At 46.7% G+C, this 18,946-nt stretch overlaps 1 protein-coding gene across 1 annotated transcript in view; it reads right to left on the reverse strand.

Annotated features, from left to right (window-relative positions):
* SPEG (striated muscle enriched protein kinase) overlaps positions 1 to 18,946 on the reverse strand; it is a 144,146-nt gene that overhangs the window by 37,489 nt on the left and 87,711 nt on the right. Inside the window, exons 7-15 of the mRNA XM_056852175.1 lie at positions 18,086 to 18,294; positions 17,567 to 17,655; positions 16,554 to 16,726; positions 11,396 to 11,656; positions 5,843 to 6,001; positions 5,307 to 5,496; positions 3,450 to 3,679; positions 2,646 to 2,765; positions 650 to 754 (exon numbers count right to left, since the gene is read on the reverse strand). Coding sequence (XP_056708153.1) covers positions 650 to 754; positions 2,646 to 2,765; positions 3,450 to 3,679; positions 5,307 to 5,496; positions 5,843 to 6,001; positions 11,396 to 11,656; positions 16,554 to 16,726; positions 17,567 to 17,655; positions 18,086 to 18,294 — 1,536 coding nt within the window. The remainder of the gene's footprint in view (positions 1 to 649; positions 755 to 2,645; positions 2,766 to 3,449; positions 3,680 to 5,306; positions 5,497 to 5,842; positions 6,002 to 11,395; positions 11,657 to 16,553; positions 16,727 to 17,566; positions 17,656 to 18,085; positions 18,295 to 18,946) is intronic.

An 18,946-nucleotide genomic window follows, 5' to 3' on the forward strand; every position in this document is an offset into this window, starting at 1 on the left:
AAAAGTGCAGAATGTGATACCGTGCACAAAACATCTATAATCTAGTAAAGAAACAAAAAAGTTTCTAGTCTTTATGGCTGGGGAGATATTGTTGGGTGTATGGGGGCACTGCCTATTGCAATCTCAGAAGCCAGAGAGGCAGCTGAATAAGATTTCTGGTGGTCAGGAATGAGTCGTGAGTGATCTGCATAGCTCCTGGCCCCTTTCAGTGATGAGCTGAACAAAAAAAAAAAAAGATGTAGCATTGCAGAATGAGTTATATATAATAAAGGAAATTGTGTGCCTGTAATCAGAATGATTTATACAGGCTGCAGGATTCTGTTTTGCTTGGCGCAGATTTTAATTATTATTTTTTTCAGTGAAGAGGACAGCCCTGACAATTACCATCCAGTCATAATATGAACACAGTTTCCAATTAAGTTATGCAAATGTGTAATACCTCTTTACACACACACACAATATACAGCGGTCTGAATAAAATGCCAATGGAAGCTATTGGTTTATTTGCAATCAAAGCAATACATTGGGAGCACAGAAGCCCACAGAAGCCCAATATCTTCTCTCTCTCTCTCTTGTGCACGTGTGTGCACGAGCGCACGCATGCACACACGCACGCACACACGCACAGAGGCCTTCTCGACCTGCTTACCAATAGCGGAGTCCAGCCACTTGGGCTTGTTCCATTGCAGTGTGACAGCTCGGCCAGTGACAGTATCTACGGTGGGTGGCCCGTCTGGAGGGGTCGGCACCACATCTGCAAAAGCCAAACATGGAGGCGGAAGATTTGTGGAGATCAAGGAGAAAGAGAAACCAGGCTGCCCTGCTTCCTGTCCAAAATCTCCTACCACACCCTTTACCAGCAGAATCTGAGGCTGGAATATTAGTGACTGCTTGAGTCATCCTGCTGAGTGAGTTTCTGGAGTGGATTGACCCCAAGGGGGTTGTGTAGCCTCCCAAGGCTTAAAGAAATGAAAGTAAAAAGATTTTCTGGAGCCCTCCACAGCTGAATCCTTTGCTCCAGATGAAGCTAGATCCATAAACAAACAGTACGGGGAAGGATTCATCAGGCTTACCTGAGAGTTGCTCCTTCACACATTTTTTAAAATGTATACCTAAAATGTGATGTTTGACTGAGACAAATACATATATGGAAATACTGTGTATCATACCATCACCCATCAGAGCACAAGGATTGGTTGCAGTTTTTTGTTGAGTGTATACTTGGTGGCAAATTCAGGTTTGCTGTCATTTAATGTGCAAATGGCATTGAAATTATATACAAGCGAGTGTTCTAGTGATGTCAGAACAGCAGCTCTGTTGCCTGTTTTTGTGCTTGGTCTCCAGTTGGATCTCTACATGAAAGAGTCATCCTCTGTCTCTGTTTCCACTCATAGCTTCAGGCAGCAACACACATCCCCCTTTTCCCATAATACTAGAACTTGGGGGCAGCCAATGAAGTTGATGGAAATAGATTCAGGATGGACAAAAAGAATAATAGAATCATAAAACCATAGAGTTGGAAGGAACCACCAGGGTCATCTAGTTCAACCCCCTGCACAATGCAGGAAATTCACAACTACTTCTCCCCTCCACATCCCCAGTGATCCCTACTCCATGCTGAGAAGATGGCCAAGATGCCCTCCCTCTCATGATCATAGGTCATAGAATCAGCATTGCTGACAGATGGCCATCTAGCCTCTGTTTAAAAACCTCCAGGGAAGCCTGTTCCGCTGAGGAACCACTCTAACTGTTAAAAAATTATTCCTGATATTTAGACAGAAATTCTTTTGATCTAATTTCAACCCATTGGTTCTGGTCCGACCTTCTGGGGCAACAGAAAACAACTCGGCACCATGACAGCCCTTCAAGTACTTGGTTATCATATCACCTCTCAGTCTTCTCCTCTCCAGGCTAAGCATACCCAGCTCCTTCAACCTTTCCTCATAGGACTTGGTCTCCAGACCCCTCACCATCCTTGTTACCCTCCTCTGGACACATTCCAGCTTGTCTATATCCTTCTTAAATTGTGGTGCCCAAAACTGAACACAGTACTCTAGGTGAGGTCTAACCAGAGCAGAGTAAAGCGATACCATCACTTCGCCTGATCTGGACACTATACTTCTGTTGATAGAAAAAAAGTACTTTTCATACTCAATAAATAATTACTTTGTGGAATTCACTGTCAGTGGATGTAATTATGGCCATGATCATAGAAGGCCTTGTAAGGAGATTCATGGAGGCTATATCCATCAATGGCTACTAGCCATAATGACTAAAGAAAACCTTCCCGTTCAAAGGCAGTAAACCTCTGCCTATCAGTGCTAGGAGACAATATCAGGGGAAGGCCTTGGCCTCTGTGCTCTGTTTGTTGGCCCTTCAGGATTGGCCACTATATGAACCAGTATGCTGGTCTAGATGGACCACTGGTCTGACCTAACAGGGCTCTTCTCATGTTTTTCTGTTATATTCTTGTATCAGATGGTGCCTTGACATAGGAAATTGTTACATCTTTCATTTGCACATCCATGCTGTTGTGGAGGACAGTAATAAAAAATGTTAGAGTGATATTCCCTGCAGCTGAGAAGGTAGACACACAGTCAGAGCATGCTGATGCTACATAGGAGCTCTCTGTGGCCAGTCCTTACCTGTGACATAAAGGTGTGCATAGCAGGTGGCCTTGCCCACTTTGTTGGCAATGACGCTTTTATAAACCCCAGCATGGGCATGGCTGACAGAAATGAAGACCAAGCGGTGTACATCCTTGTCTACAAGGGACAGTAGAAGATGGGGAGGTGGAAGGGAGGGAGGGAGGGAGGAACAGAGAATGGGATTACAATCTAATATTTGAGGAAAAGCCAACACGAGCAGAGAGGCACTGGCATGCTGCTGAGGAAATAATAATAGGTACAGCAGGGGAATCTTACAGATGCTGTTGTTAAGACCATGCATTCTCACAGACGCAGTGGTTGTGGGTGGGGATGACTGGCAGAGGCACTGGTTCCAAGTTGCACTCCCGGCTACTGGGATCCCAGCTTTCTCTCAGTAGTAACCCTACTAGGAAGCAAGGTGGCCACCACAGACAATAGCTTTGAAGTGCCATCAAGGGGATCACAGATGAAAACAAACTTATCTGATCCTTTGGGCACAATCCACTAGGAAGGTCTCCTGCACATGCCTCATTGAAATAAATAGGAACTGCCCAAGAGACCAGCTCCTATTCCCTTCCAGGAAAAAAAAATCCCCGGTTGAATGTTCCCAAGTTAATTAGAGAAGGGGGGGGGGTACCATTTGGATATTTCACTCCAAACATCAATGCATCATAGGTTGACCCTGCCTTGTCTTAGTTGGGTACTATGGGAGAATGGCTGAGCGGGGGCCCCAAGCACCAGCTGGTGCTTTCATGTGCTAGTTCCCATATGTGTATAGTAAACCCAAAGGATGGGGCATACACTGTATAATTCTGCGGTCATCTGTGCTCTCAATGCGCCGGCCGTTGTGGAACCAGGTGATGGAAGGGTAGGGTAGCCCAGCCACTTGGCACTCTAGAACAGCTTCCTTGGAGTCTACCACATCCAGGTCATGCAGTGGTCGCAAGAAGTCAGGCATGGTGAAACGCTCCACTTCACTCTCTCCTTGTTCTGGCTCCTCTGGAATAGATGGCATCTTCTCCAGCTTGGAGCTGCCAGGAGAAAGGAACAGAAGAAGGATCTAAACTGCAGCATGCAGCCCAGCCACAGATCTGTACTGCTCACAGGGTTCCCACTGCCTACATAAGGTGGTCAAAACCACAGATACATCAGTCACCCCCACTCTCTGAGAACAAGAAAACCCACTTCCCTCAGCAAACCATGACCATGGCTCACAGGAGGCCTTAGGCAAAGTTCTAAACAAAATACACACCAGAAAAAGGTGGAAAACTAGTTTCCTGCCAATGCACCCCAGGATAAAATAGCACAAGGCAAAATAATTTTGGAAGACCTTCAATAGCTAAGCATGGGAAATCAAACCATTCCAACGGGACTGTAAAAGCATGAAACAGACTTGGGTTATAATTATACAGTAATTGAAAAAAGACAATACTAGGTCAGAAATCCTGTAGGGGCAGTATGGGCATTTGGGCTAGGAAAGTGTGGATCTCAACCACTTTTTCTGCAAAGACAAGTAACAAAGAATTCAGAACTCAATCAGGCAGAGTCAATCAGGCAAAGTCAATTCAGAACGCAGTCAGGCAAAGGTTTTTCACAGCTTTGCAAAGAGGCACATTTAACAACGTCATCCCTGCACTACAGCCTATTTCAGAGTAGTATTCTGTAGCAACAGCTGCTGCTCCTGGTTGCATTAAATTTGGGAATATTGCTTAGAACCCATAACACTGCAATCACTGTCCCTAATTACAACAAATAACAATATTTGTCTTTGCAGAAAACTGTGCTGTTTGCAATCAAACAAAAAATGCTCAGGATAATATTTTGACTGTCCTGGACAGCCAAATAACTATGTTTACACATCTGGTATATCTTTAATTCTCTTTAACAAGTGATTAACTTTCCTGGTCCTCTCTGATGTTACATGTAATCAGTTCATTTGGCGCTTGATGACTCAACAGAGTACGCTGAGGAAGCCTGTGGCACTTGAAAGTAAAGCCAATTCCCATAAGGGGTGCAAGTTAGAAGCAGCATATCTGATCATGGTTCTCAAATGCCCCCATGACACTCGGTGTGCGTAAGTTGCACGAGGCTCATTAGTTGGGCAAGGAGCCAAGGCGTAGTGGAGCCTGCACTCCAGGGAACTGCCCACGACTCTGGGGACAGTGAGAGCAGCAGCCGGGCCTGTTTCTCATGACTCTGGGATACAGAAGTGTCATTCCCAAGAAGAACCACTGCGTCTCTCTCGAGGATAGGGAGGAGGAAATGGCCACTGCTCATTTACATGTGTCAATTGATCAGTGTGTTTGTAAGTCATAAGTATTTTATATGGCCAATTTGTTTGTTTCTTAAGACAGAGCTGAGGGGGAGAGGTAACTGGGAAGCAAAAAACTTAAGGCAAGATCTCCCCCAGTTCTTCTAAAAAGAATAATTGTAAAAGGTCCAGATATTGAATGTACTTCAGAATAGGCTGTGCCAAGGTATGATGTGAACTGAATTAGGAGCCCATAGATACTCTGGCATAGCCAAAGCAGCCATGCCCTGAAGAGACTCCAAGCACCCACAACACATCTAGCATCCTGTCATTTAGTGAAGCTTCTAGGAACTGGTACAGCCAGCCAGCCTTTCCTCCTCCCTCCCTCCCTCCCTGCTTACACTCACATCTGGGAGCTAGCTGCAGGACGGGGCTCCTCCACGTACAGCTCTGCAGTGCACTCAGCCCGGCCGTGCTTGTTGCTGGCACTCACCCCGTACTGACCCTCATCCTCAGAGCTCACGTGTAGGAGGACCAATGAGTGCAGCCCCCCATCTTGCTGCAAACGCACGGTTTCCCCTTCTTGCACAGGCTGGCCTGCATCAGACACACGACAATAAGAGCCTGGTCCAGAAGGAGAGCAAGCACATAGACAAGTTGTGTGAATGGAGACCCCAACCGACAGGAATGGAGGTCTCTGGCCTTCAGTAAAGGAAAGAGACTTACAAGAAGATGTGACTACCAGGGGAGGGAATGCCCGTGCCCACTGCCCACACCCCAGAAGGAAACAATGGGCCGTTGGGCTCTCTGCAGCCTTCTCTCTTTGGATTTCCAAGACTTGCATGAGCGAGAGAATAGTATCAGTTTTCTTTACCAACTTAGCCAAGACGTTAGAAGTCTTCTCTACTTCCAAATCTCATTAGAAGGAAATGGGGGCAATTACCAAAGCGAGTCCAGACGACAGTTGGTGGGGGTTCCCCACTAATCTTGCAGTCAAATCGTGCAGCCCGTCCCTCCACCACAGCCACGGTTTCCAATTTGCGGGTGAAGAGGGGCTGGTGTGAAGGCCATACTGTCAGCTTGGCACTGCAGGTCAGCTCATCTGTAAGTCACAGTGAATGGTCAGCTACTGATACGAGGCCACGGGCTGTCTTTTCTTCCCCAGTGACCTTGGCATGAGGCTGGGGGAAGAAGCTGACGGTTGGTTATTTGAATCCATCCTAGGTGCGGAGTCACACTATTCCTTCCTGGGTCCTAATACTCCTAATTTGGCATTTAACAGCAGCCCTGGCACACTGGAATCGAAGCAGGCAAGACTTTTCTCATCACTTTTTCCCCCATGTCAAGAAAATGGTCATCCTACAAAAAAGCCTATTTGTCTCCATGTACAGCGTTCACTACTATCTCATCAGACATTATGAAGTACACAGGATGGGCCAGGGTCCCCACCCTATGTCAGATGTAACACAGTCACACATCAGTTGAGGACTCTCTAAACTTCTGTAGGGTTGCCAGGTCCAAGCTGAGAAATACCTGGAGATTTTAGGGGTGGAGCCTGAGGAGGGTTTGGTTTGGTGAGGAGAGGAGAGGAGAGGAGAGGAGAGGGACTTCAGTGGAGTATAATGCCATACCGTCCACCTTCCAGAACAGCCATTTTCTCCAGTGAACTGATCTCTGTCGCCTGTAGATCAGTTGTAATCCCAAGAGATCTCCAACCACCATCTGGAGGTTGGCAATCCTATGTATGTATGCTGCCTGATTAGTAGGGTTGCCAACCTCCAGGTGGTGGCTGGAGATCTACTGCTATGACAACTGATCCTCCAGCCAACAGAGATCAGTTCACCTGGAAAAAATGGCTGCTTTGGAAGGTGGACTCTATGGCATTATACCTCATTGAAGTCCTTCCCCTCACCAAATCCCACCTTCCTCAGACTCCATCCTCAAAATCTCCAGGTATTTTCCAACCCGCAGCTGGCAACTCTACTGATTAGGATCAGGAATGTGGTGCATGTGGAGAAGAGGCTTCAGCCTTCACCCCTGCCCCATTTCCCTGGCCTGAAAGAGTTCCAAGTGGGTGCTATGAGGCCTGCTGGGGAAGCCATGTGTGTCCCCAAGTTTCCCCAAATAGCATCCCCTGAGATTGTTTCAGGTCAGGGAAATGGTATTGAGAGGGAGGCTTATGCCCTCTCTCCCTCCCTGCACACTATGGTTCCAAGCTGAATTGGGCCTGCCCACACCTGGGAGACATACTCCGGAAACCTGCTTGTCAACCTGCCTGTCAACTCAACCTCAAAATGGACCTGGGGAAGATGTGTCTGCTGTTGGCCCTTCAGCCATGAGACTCTCTGGATGACCTTGGGCAAGTCACTCACCTTATAACATTGCTATGAGGATAAAACTGAGGAAAAGAGAATCGCCTGAGCTTTTTGAAAGAAGAACGAGATAAAAACTAGATTTTAAAAAATGTACGCATCTACTATGAATTATTGGATCTCCCATTTTTAAAGCATATATAGCCATGGGGAGGGGAGAGCAGTCCAATTAGGACCACTGTGTGCTGTTTTTCTGTCCTGTTTTTCCTGACCTCCATTCCCCAACTCTGAGCTGCTGTTTTCCCAAAGGGCATGGGGAAGCATAAGGTTCTATATGAGCACCTTATGTTTCATCTGCAAGCAGATAGCAGTTCTGGGGTCAGAACTGAGGATAGAAAAATGGCATGCAAGAACCCCTCCTCCCCATATTAGGGCCTCAGTCTAGTCCCATCAGACTGCTGTTGGCACTTTTCAAAACCACAACTCATACAATTTGTCTACCATACAGGGCAAATTACAGCCTTCAGTTTGCAAGATCTAAGCAAGGCTGTCAAAGGACATTTTGGAGGACTTTCATTCATAGGGTCGCCATGAGTCGGAAGCGACTTGACGGCACTTAACACACACATAGGGCAAATTGTACAGATAACCAAGACTAGGTATGCCATGAGCATCAAACTCTAAAATGCTATAAAAATGTATTATTAATGTGTACAAAGATGTGACAGGGTGTGTGTATGTGTGGTATTAAGTGTGCAAGAAGCAAGAATACACACCCAGTTCTTTGAGAAATGATGTTTTCGCAATCTATTTCCACCCAATTAAATTATAAGCTCTAACCTCCTAGGATTTCTCATCATCCAGGAAGACACATTTAACAGCTCCATTACCCAGTGCCCCAGTCACGGCACTCTTGGAACCTGTCTATTTTCTGCCTCCTAATTGATTCACTGCCTAGGACAGAGAGATAATTTCCTGGGCAGAAGAGGAAAGGAAGTTGATGTCATGCCGATCAGACCAGAACCACGCAGAATGAGAAGGAAAGCAGGGAGAGTAATTTTCCATACACTTTGCAGTAAAAAAATGAAGCTATACAAAGAAGGGGGAAGAAGGAGGGCTGCTGATGTAAAAACATGACGTGGGAACTATCTTTTATATTTGTTGCTGCTTTCCCAGTACAAGCTGGTTCACTGAGCGGTCAAAATGATTCATTTCATATACACAGCCTTCAATAGCTTCATGTCCGAAATCTAAACATTGGACAATAAAAGGAATACTATATTTCATTTCTAATGGCACAACTATTGTCACTTCCCTCTTACCTTATGCCTTCCCAGATTACCCTATTTTTTTTCTCAATACTTTTTCTTGTTTGTATTTAAAATGGAAGCACAGTGTTGTCTTGTGTCAAGAGATGCCGAATTAAGGTGAACTTTACTGGACCACCTGTAATGTGGACTGGGGTATACTAGTACTGACTTTACAAGGGACTTGCCAGTTGAGAGTCAGGACAGGGTACAGGTGAAATGATGGTTAAGAGATCTTTTTCCTTCCACAGCCAACTGTTCCTCTGCTGCCCCCATCAGTCCCCTCACATTCTGCTGCAAAAGATTTCATTTGCAGCTGCCACTTTGCTCTTATTCCTGCCCTCCTCTCCTCCCTTGCAACAGGTACATTTGTACAGATACATGTATGCTGAATGGCTGGCATTCATCAGCTACAATTGGTTCAGTGTTTTAAACCAGACCCTTCTACTGCTGCTCCATTGGAACAAGAAAGGTGGTTACCCAGTGGTGAAACTGGGAAGAAGAAATAGAGGGGTGACAAGTGAAGATACTGTAGCCCTGACTAAGTGCCCGGCCCACACAGAAATTCTCTGGTAGCCAGAGTGTACTCTACAGTAACATATTCCAAAAGGGTCTGAGGTTTTCCTACCACAACGTATGAACAACCTGAAATAGAGCTATAGGTAGCTCTAAGCTGCAGTCCTATGCACACTTTGCTGGGAGTAAATCCTATTGAACACCATGGGATTTACTTCTGAGTAGACCTGCATTCATTCTCTGTTGGGGTTAGAATTCTGATGCCTAGCTAAGCATAGGTGGTGGGGAACAGAGGGACTGGCTGTCGTCTTGGGTGCTACATAGTATGACAATGGGTAATACCATGGTATATTATGTGCCCTGACCTGGGTGGCCCAGGCCAGCCCGATCTCATCAGACCTCAGAAGCTAAGCAAGGTTGACTGTAGTTAGTATTTGGATGGGAAACCACCAAGGAAGTCCAGGGTTGCTACACAGAGGCAGTCAATGGCAAACTACCTCTGAACATCTTGTCTTGAAAACCCCCATAATTCGGCTGCAACATGACGACACTTTCTACCACCAGCACAATACATTGGTTCCAGGTAAAAGGTAAAGGTAGGGGACCCTGTGCAAGCACTGCATCATTACTGACCCATGGGGTGGCCTTGGGCCAGTCACAGCTCTCTCAGAACTCTCTCGGCCCCACCTACCTCACAAGGTGTCTGTTGTGGGGAGGGGAAGGGAAGGCGATTGTAAGCTGCTTGAGACTCCTTTCGGTAGAGAAAAGAAGGGCATAAAAACCAACTCTTATTATTCTTATTAGTTTACTCCCTTGGCATGGATTCATACAGCAACTCCCAGGTCATCGAGGGAATCTGAATCTATAGCTACAGCTCAGGGTGGATGGGTAGCAATGGGTTCCAGAGGCTTAGATGTGTTGTGTTTACTCCTATAACATCCTCCAGGTACTGCATTTCAGGTCCCATCCCCTTAAAGCAGAAGTTCTCAAACATTTTGAAATGGAACCTATTTCTGAACTTACTGCACATTTTGGGACCCAGTTCTAAACTATAGGTACTTTTCAGAACATACTTGCTAAGGAACGTCATGCTACTTTCCATCTCCCCAATGTAAACTGCAAGATTGTCACAGCTCTTAACATCAAACAAGGTTGCATTTTATTTCTCATGTCTAGTCTTTCTTTGTAGCAGCCCTGTGCAACAGGCTCTGTTTCATAGCCATTCTGCACATTATACAGAGGCAAAGCCATCAATTCCTTCGGTATTCATCCTGTCTGACCAACGGCTTACCCGATAAATTTTCTTTCATACACAAAGGTTCACTCATGTCTTGCACAGTCACCCCTCCATTCCAAAGAGTGTTTGTGTACCCTTCATAACTGTGTGTCACGGAGAAGTTTGGCGGGTGCAGTCTTTCCACTCACAGAAATAGAGATGGGAGAAAACTGCCTTGACTAATGTGAGCTGCTAAAGGCAGGGATCACACTGCAAGGTCATACTTTGGCTACCCTAGGCCCTCTGCCTTCCTTTGCATTCACTACATGTTCTGGTTACACTCACCCCTCTTTTTTGCCTGATTTACCCAGTTTTTGCATTGTTCCAATTACCTATAAAATCTGTCTGACCTGAGGCAACAGCAGCTCAACAGATATACGTGCTTGCAATATGGGCATATGTATTTCTGTGATGCAGTGAGAAAGGTATAACTGTATGTATCTGTGTGAATATGTTCTAGATGACCGGAAAATATTCATTTTGAAGTTAAGGATTCCAGATTAATCCAGTCTATGGCAGTAGCTTTCTACCTTATTACAAAGAATTACTTGCAGTCCAAATAGCTGGTAACACTTGTTGTGTATGTATGCCTATTTCCATTGGCTAAACTTCAAGGAATCAGCGTCACATTAAGATACCTCCCTAGATGATGTCAGCATAGCCCTTTGTTACAAACAAGAGTTGGCAACCGACTAGGAAAAAATGGTTAGGCCTACTGTTCAACATGGTGAAAGTAAATGGGTGTAGGCCCTTACGGAGTGTCGTTACAAAGCAGTTACAAAGTGGTTCCTCCCAATTTCTGCTTTGAGACCCCAAGAACGAGAGTACGGGTCAGAAATTTAAGTTACCTTCACCCTTGATCTTGAATTTTTAATAGTAGTTTGATATGCAGGAATTGGCAGGTAAAGCCTGGTATAGAGATAAAACATTATCACCTATTAATATGTGCATGTCATGCTGGTGCTAAACAGATAGCTACAGTGGCTGGTTGAAAACTTAGTAACACTTGTTGTAAACATCTCCCAACATGTCTCAGCACAGCCTCCTTCGTATGGGACATTTTGACCCACTTCCTCCTCCCTTACCTTTGGCCGTGCTTAACTTGCACGTGTAGACACCACTATCATCTTCATGCACAGAGGTAAGCAGCAGCTTGCACTTGCGCCCGTCGAAATGCATCTTGCACTGGAGCAAGGCAGGCTGGAGCAGGCGCCCCCGCCACAGCCAGTCCACGTCCACATCCGGTGGGCCAGACACCAGGCACTCGAAGATAGCAGCATCCCCAGCCCCCACCACCATGTCCTGCAGGGGTGCCAGCACGGCCAGGGACTGGGTCTCAGGGTGCACTGGGGAGGAGGAGGAGGAGGAAGGGAGGGAGGGAGGAGGAAACGGAAAAAGAGAGAAAGATGCATCTCTGAGCAATGGAACAAAACAAGGATAGGATGCAGGGCACAGGTGGGGAACACGTGCAGAGGGAGCTGGTGCCTGAATAAGGTTGCCATGCTGGTTGGTATCTTGACTGCCAACGACAGCAAGAGTGAAGGCTGTGGGTACATCAGACTTCTGGCTACACTCAATAAGGTCTATTCTGCAATGGGATGAGCATGGAAATGCAGGACCCTGGAACTCCCAGGGTAGGTCGGAGGTTCAGATACCTAACTTCCAGCAAGAGATGTTTAGTTCACTGGCAAAACTGATGTCACCTCCACCAGAACAGACTTTGGATGTTCGAAAAGGCAGGGGAGAGGAAACAGACATAACTTGCAATTCCTGTTTCCCCTGCATCTCAGATGTGCAAAGCCATATATAACAGGGTGAATGAGGCAACAACAACAAAAAAAGAGCTCAACACCTCATCCTTTAGCTCCAGGGTCGTCAGCACCAGGATGCTTCACCACGGAACAAATACCACTTTACACAGGAGATCTGTGATTGACTTTCCCAGCATTTTCTTTAAGGCTAAAAGAGGTTGGTTTGTATCAAAACAACAGGATTGGGGGAGACTTTTAACATCCCCCTCCTGCAATTGCTTTTAGCTGTCAAGGGAAGACAGGTGCAATATGCCTTCATAGAGGGGATATCTTAATTTTTCATCCATCTATTTCCTCTACCCAACAGGAGACAAGCCAGTAAATTCCACTCATTTCAAATTTAGCAGATTAGGGCATATTATAGCAAATACTTCTATGTTTACTCTACTCTTTGGTTCTCAAGAAAATATTCAAGTTGTTTTTCCCATCCTGGAAGAACAGGGGGTGGAAAGAAGAACTACTGAGATGTGCTACAACTGATCATAGCCTCCCCCACCCAGCCCGGCAACTCAATAATAACTGCAACAGGAAATGAATAATGTGGGAAAGGAAGGCAGCCATATTCCGAAGCAAATTAAACTTGAATGGAAAAATGGTGGGTGGTGGAGAACACAAGAGCGGGATATGGGGGTGAGAAGGGGCCACGGGAAAGGGAGAGACAGGGATGTGTGCTAGGAACAAACCACACAGCACTTTTACCAAACAAACAGACTTTATTTAATCTACAAAATAGGGGTTCGCTGTCACCCAGCTCCTACAAGACCCTCCCGGGGGGCACAATGGTGGCAGAAGGCTGTGTTCCTGGCCTCTTCCATCAGAAATGCTGCATAGCCCAGCAGGCCCAAGCCTAGTGGGCTCTCTGCCTTTCCCTGAGCCACCTTCTACCCCATAAAACACTGGGGCAATGGTCCCTTCCCTGTCAGTTGTGCTGTCCAGAGACTTCTTGCAGGAGGCTGAGCTATGTGGTCTTCTGCCCCCAGAGGCCTTCTTGGACATGAGGGAAGCAAGGTCAGACCTAACCTGTTGCTTCTGAAGCTACCTCATTTGAGTGTATGGGTCCCATGGTGAGCATAAGCCTCTAGGGAGGCTGGCAAGGGGGTGGCTGAGTTAGTGCTCTGTCCTAGGCCCCTGAAAACAGGAGTGTGCCACAGGGCAGGGAGACATGGACACACGGAGAAAACAGAGAGCACCACACACTGGCAACAGTTCAGGCCAGACAGAAATGGATACTGGCACAGGGATGGCACACCATGGGCACCTGGGGGTGTAATGCCCGCTAACACAGGCACAGTGCACCATACAGCAATGATATACCCTACAGCAGGCCCCCATGGAGACCCATTTTAATAGAGGGTGCCTACTCAAGCTTTAAGGAGATGCCACAAATGGGTTTGCCTCACGTGGCTAAAGGGAGCCCAGAGCTCTTCTCCCGCCCACTGCATCCCCTCCCCGCCAGCTGCAATCAGGCCCTGTGGGTTCAGCCGAGTCTCGGTGCTGGCCATCCAGTGGGTGGGGGGCAGGAGCCAAGCCTTGCCGGCCTGGTTGTTTCAATCGCGCTGGAAGCAGAGGCAACTGCCCAAGGTGCCTGGCTAGAGTGGCCCGGGGGCCAGCAGCACCTTAGCTCACTCTCCCTGTACAGACAAAAACACAGTCAGCAAGCAAAGGGTTAGTGTAGCATGGTGGACATACAAGCAAAGCACAGACAAATGCACACATGCCCGGTCTACGCAAAGGGGGCGCACAGCAACAACACATGGAAATGTCCTATTGCCTAACACACACACACACTTTGCCTGAGAGTCTCCCCTTGCTCCAACGCCAACCAACTCTACACCAAAACCAGACAGAGTCCATCACAGGGCATGCCAGGGTCCTCTCTGACTCTAGAGGGCTGTCAGATGCCATGGTGGTGGTCTGTGTCCAAAGGCTTTTCTCAAACAGAACCATCAGGCACACAGGGGCTCTGTTTGGATCAGAATCATGGTGCCAGGAGGAACGGGGGGAGGAGGGAGGGGGGTTAAGCCTTTTGCATAGTTTTCTCAATGTTAAATGGCCCCAGTGAACTGCTATTTGTTCCTTTGGGGCAATCAGGGTACCTGTATCAGTACTCATACATTTCCCCAATGGGGCATATACTGACTTCCTAGGGCCATTTCAGATCAGGAAAATATTGTGGCGGAAAGGCTAAATGCCCCCTCATGCCATGGTCCTGATCCTTATCAGCTCTTCCACCCTCAAGCACTTGATAGTTGAGTTTAAGGAAAGATTGGGAGCTCCAGACATGGATTTCTCAGCATATCATCAGGTTTGGCCTTACGTAAGCATGCCTCTGAAGAACATTTTGCAGACCTTCTTTGGAGGTTTTTATGTAGAGGCTAGATGGCCATCTGACAGCAATGCTGATTCTGTGAAAGGCAGATAGTGAGAGGGAGGGCAGGAAGGGTTGCGTCAGTGCTCGGCTCTTGTGGCCCTTTCTTACGTGCCAATCGCCACTTTGGGGTCAGGAAGCAATTTTCCTCTAGGCCACATTGGCCAGGGATCCTTGAGGGTTTTTTGTTTGTTTGTTTTTTGCCATCTTCTGGCCATGGAGCAAGGGTCACTGGTGGTGTGTGGGGGAGGTAGTTGTGTATTTCCTGCATTGTGCAGGGGGTTGGACTAGAAGACCCTGGAGGTTCCTTCCAACTCTATGTTTCTATGAACTTAGAGGTCAGTGCAAGTACCTTCCATTTAAGCTCCTAAAAGGAAGCTATGATTATCTTTCTTTCCCTCTCAGGTGAAGCAACAGTATTTATTTCTTTATTTAGATATGTTATATTCCACTTTCTTGCCTATAAAACACACTCAAGGGTGATTCAATATATATAAAATACAACATTGCATAAAAACACCAGTAAACACCACAAAAACTAAAAGATACAAGAATACCCAAGGACAAAAGAAATCCTATTCAAAGGTCTTCTGGAACAGGTGATTTTTTAAAAGAACCTCAAATGTTTTAAAAAGTTGAAAGAAGGATTGTAATCCAAAGGTTAGTGGTGGCTGCCAAGAAGGCCTTCGCTGTATTCCTGCCAACAGTCTGCACAAGGAGGCGACAAGTGTGCCTGGTCAGACAGAAAGGGCTTATAACTAAATGGTGACAAGTTATTGATTTTGGGGGAAGAACCAAATGTGTGTCCAGTCTACTGGCTAAGGCATATCCACAGTTCTTTCTTTCTCTGGCTTTTATAAAAAATGAAAAGCAGCCTCAGATGTTGCCAATGGGAGCAAGCAGCAGCATGGGATATTCCTCCAGTGGTTTGCCTGCCAGGCTCCTGACAGCTGCTTTTCTACCTGCAGGGATATCTTTTCCTCCACTGATGGAGGCCATTTTTAATGGACAAATTGCTGGAGGGAATGGGTTAAGCAGGCTCTCTTCTCTGCTCCTCTGTCACTCCCAATCTCAGCAACCAAGGCTGCTTTTCATCAAAAACACAAACCGTCAAGAGAAGAAACACAAAACTAGCTTCACTCCCATTCCCATTGGAATCTCCGTTCCATGAGACAGACCTAGGACCTGTCCAGAAAATTCTCAGCACCTCAACCAAACTATTCTTCCCAGGATTATTTGAGGGAGACTGTGACAAGTGATTTTCTAAGTCATTTTGGTGCCTGAGGCAGAAAAAACAAATGGTACCCCACGTGAATAGAAGTGTAATAACAGATTAAATGGTTGCTGCTTTCAAATGATATTCTGTATCTGCTGTCTAAAGTGGACTATTTCACCCTGCCTAGCAGGAAGGGACATACCAACTAAACAGACTGAGATGTGAACACAGACCTCCTGGTCCAAATTTTGCTCTACCCCAAACTCATAAGGAGGCTTTAGGCTATCCACTGTCCCGCAGCCTGAGTCCTTAAGTGCAAGATGGGGATAATGCTGGCCTATTTTACAGGGCTCATGTAAATATGGCCAAGATAATGTATGAGAGTGTTTTGTATATTCAAAATATTATATTATCTGAGTACTCTTGACCCTTCTAGCCTGCATGTCCTTCATTTCCTATATGCCCCTGAATGGAGCCTTAGCCAAAGTGACCCTAAAGGTTCCTTCATTTAGGCCTCTCAAGAACCTGAGATCTGGATGGAGCTCTGAACTTCAATTCCTAAGGCTGATCAGGAAGAAGAGGACCAAGCCAGGTTCTGCCATGTGTTCCAGAGGCAGAAGGCAGGATAACAATACACAGAGGGACAAGAAGCCATGGAGATATAAACTACTAATGTGCAAAAGGATGACAGCTCGGAAAAGTGAAGTGAGGGCAAAAATGAAGCATGCGTACATGGGGGAGCAACAGGAAGGAGGTGTAAAAATAAGTAAGCATGCAAACATGATATTCTGAGCTCCTCCCTCAGCAGGCAAGCATTATCCCCCATGCTCTGTCATACACAAAAGTACCTTGCACATCAAGCTTGGCCTCACACTGCTTGGTGCCATACTCGTTGATGGCCTTGCAGGCATAATAGCCAGCATCAGTGCACTCCACCATTCGGATATGTAGGCAAAAGGAGCCACCCTCCTCCACAGCAGAAATGCGCCGCCCATATTTTACTGGGTGTCGATTCTTCAGCCTAGTGGATAGAAGAGAGGGACTGAGAGCCTGTAGACCTTGTACCCCCATCCCAACTCAAGATCTTCTTCTTCAGCCCTTCTACTGGAGGCTGTTTCTTCTCACCTTACTTCCACATCAGCCTACTGCAGAAATTAAATACTCCATCTGCATGGCTGGTCCTTCCCTTGGCCACCCCCAAATACTGTTGCTGCTGCATATGCATCTATTTGTATAATACAGACAAGGTATTCCAGCTCATCAGAGACCCCACTTGTCCCCACTGCAGCTCTCTCCTAACCCATCCAAACCACTCCATCTCTGATCTTATCAAACACCTTATAGAGGATAAATGCCCAAGGATCTTCCATTCCACTGCATACCTACAACTAACCATTCCCAGTCTGGATCTGATGCCTGCTGGAAAGGAAATCCCAATGTTGCAAATCAGTCCACCAGTTTTACTAGTAAGCAATTTTAATATCTTGCTTGTCTACACATTACCCAGCACAGTCTACAATGGCAACCTGAAAGCCAGAAAACAAAAAGGAACCAACGCTCTTCTCAATTTACAGGAGCTTCTCTGCCTGATCATTTGCTTCGAAGAGACTGGGGATAAGATTCGGTAAACTTGAAAACATCTCATGCTGAGCTCAAAGAGAAACGTCCACCATCTTCAATCCTGCTGGACACATATGGAGAAACTGCTACAAGGCTGCCTGCTCATTTAATGCTGATGTTACCCACCAGAGGCAACTGGGTTGGTGGCTATTTAAAAGCCTGGAAAAGACCCCCACATCCCAACCCTGTCTGGACAATGTGGCTGCTCTTGAAGTCATGCACACCCTCAGAATCCACTCACCAGTGCACAATGGGCTTGGGCTCCCCCTGCACCTGAATGCGCAAGACTACATCTTGTCCCTCTGGTACTGTCTGGTCACTCAGTGCCACCTGCAGGAGAGAGCATCAAGATCATGCCAATGGATGAAGGGAGCAGAAATTAGGTTTTCTTTGGGTCAGGCTGCAGGTGGAGCAGAGACAATTAGAGCAGCACAGGCAGCTGCAACACTTTCACCAGAACAAAGTGAACGTGGAAAGCAGCCTTATACTGAGCCAACACTTTGATCTGTCAAGGTAACAGTATTGTCTACTCTTACTGGCATTGGCTGTCCGGGGTCTCAGGCAGAGGTCTTTCACATCACCTACTGCCTGATCCTTTTAACAGGAGGTGCTACTTGTTTTCAGGGCCTGGGCAAGTGGGATCCTGTAGCACTTGTCAAAAGCCCCAGTCCCCTCCCTCCAGCTGGTAGAGCGCCAGCACAAAGCTGTAGGTTCTTTCCCACCCCCACATCAGCCTCCCTAGTTTAACTATCCCCCTCACCTCAAAGGATGGGGCAGCCTTGAAGTTGATGCCCACATGCACAGGGGCTGGGCTGATCTCAGATCGGGGTTGCCCTCTCATGGCACGGTGATGCCGAGGAGTGCCAGCTTCGGGGAACTCCTCCAAGGGGCTCAAGTACTCTTCATCCGATGTGACAGGGCTGCTGAGTTCATGGGGAGGTGCCAGTCGACTGTGGCTGTCTGGGGGAGCTAGACAGGAGAAGCGGGTGGTAAGGAGTTGCACATGCACAGAACACGGCAGGGACTCTAGCCCAAGGAGGAAAGAATGCCAAGGGAATGTCCATTTAATGGGGATGTTTCCACCCAGTTACTTCAAAGGACTGCATGAACTGAGGAAGTATCTGTAGAAGTGAGCTGTGACTCACGAAAGCTCATACCCTGCCAGAAGTTTTGTTAGTCTTCAAGATACTACTGGATTCTTGCTCATTTCTACTACATGATCATAGGCACAGAAATACATTACCGAATCTGGCCTCCTATGTGCTATCTTAGTTTGGCACACTGTTTTCTGATAAAACTTCTATTTTCTGTTTTTTAAGGAGCACATGAAGAGGAGAGATACTATGAAGAATAATGGCAAAAGACCACTGGGATACTCTGGCATCTTCCAAATGGCTAGAGAAGAAAATACAAATACAACACCAATACAAATAAAAGCAATAAATGGTTAATGGGCAAGGGGTAAGAGTGATATCAGCTTCATTCTCCACTGTCCCTTTCAATGGACGCCAGTTCCCAGTTCCCTGCCCCTAATTACAGCCCAACACCCCATCACTTTTGTCCCTCCTTTCTTCTTTTGGCTGTTCCAGTATGCCCTATTTTGCTGTTAGGCTAGTATGAA

Source organism: Euleptes europaea, chromosome 6, assembly GCF_029931775.1.
Source record: "Euleptes europaea isolate rEulEur1 chromosome 6, rEulEur1.hap1, whole genome shotgun sequence".
Classification (NCBI taxonomy): Eukaryota; Metazoa; Chordata; class Lepidosauria; order Squamata; family Sphaerodactylidae; genus Euleptes; species Euleptes europaea.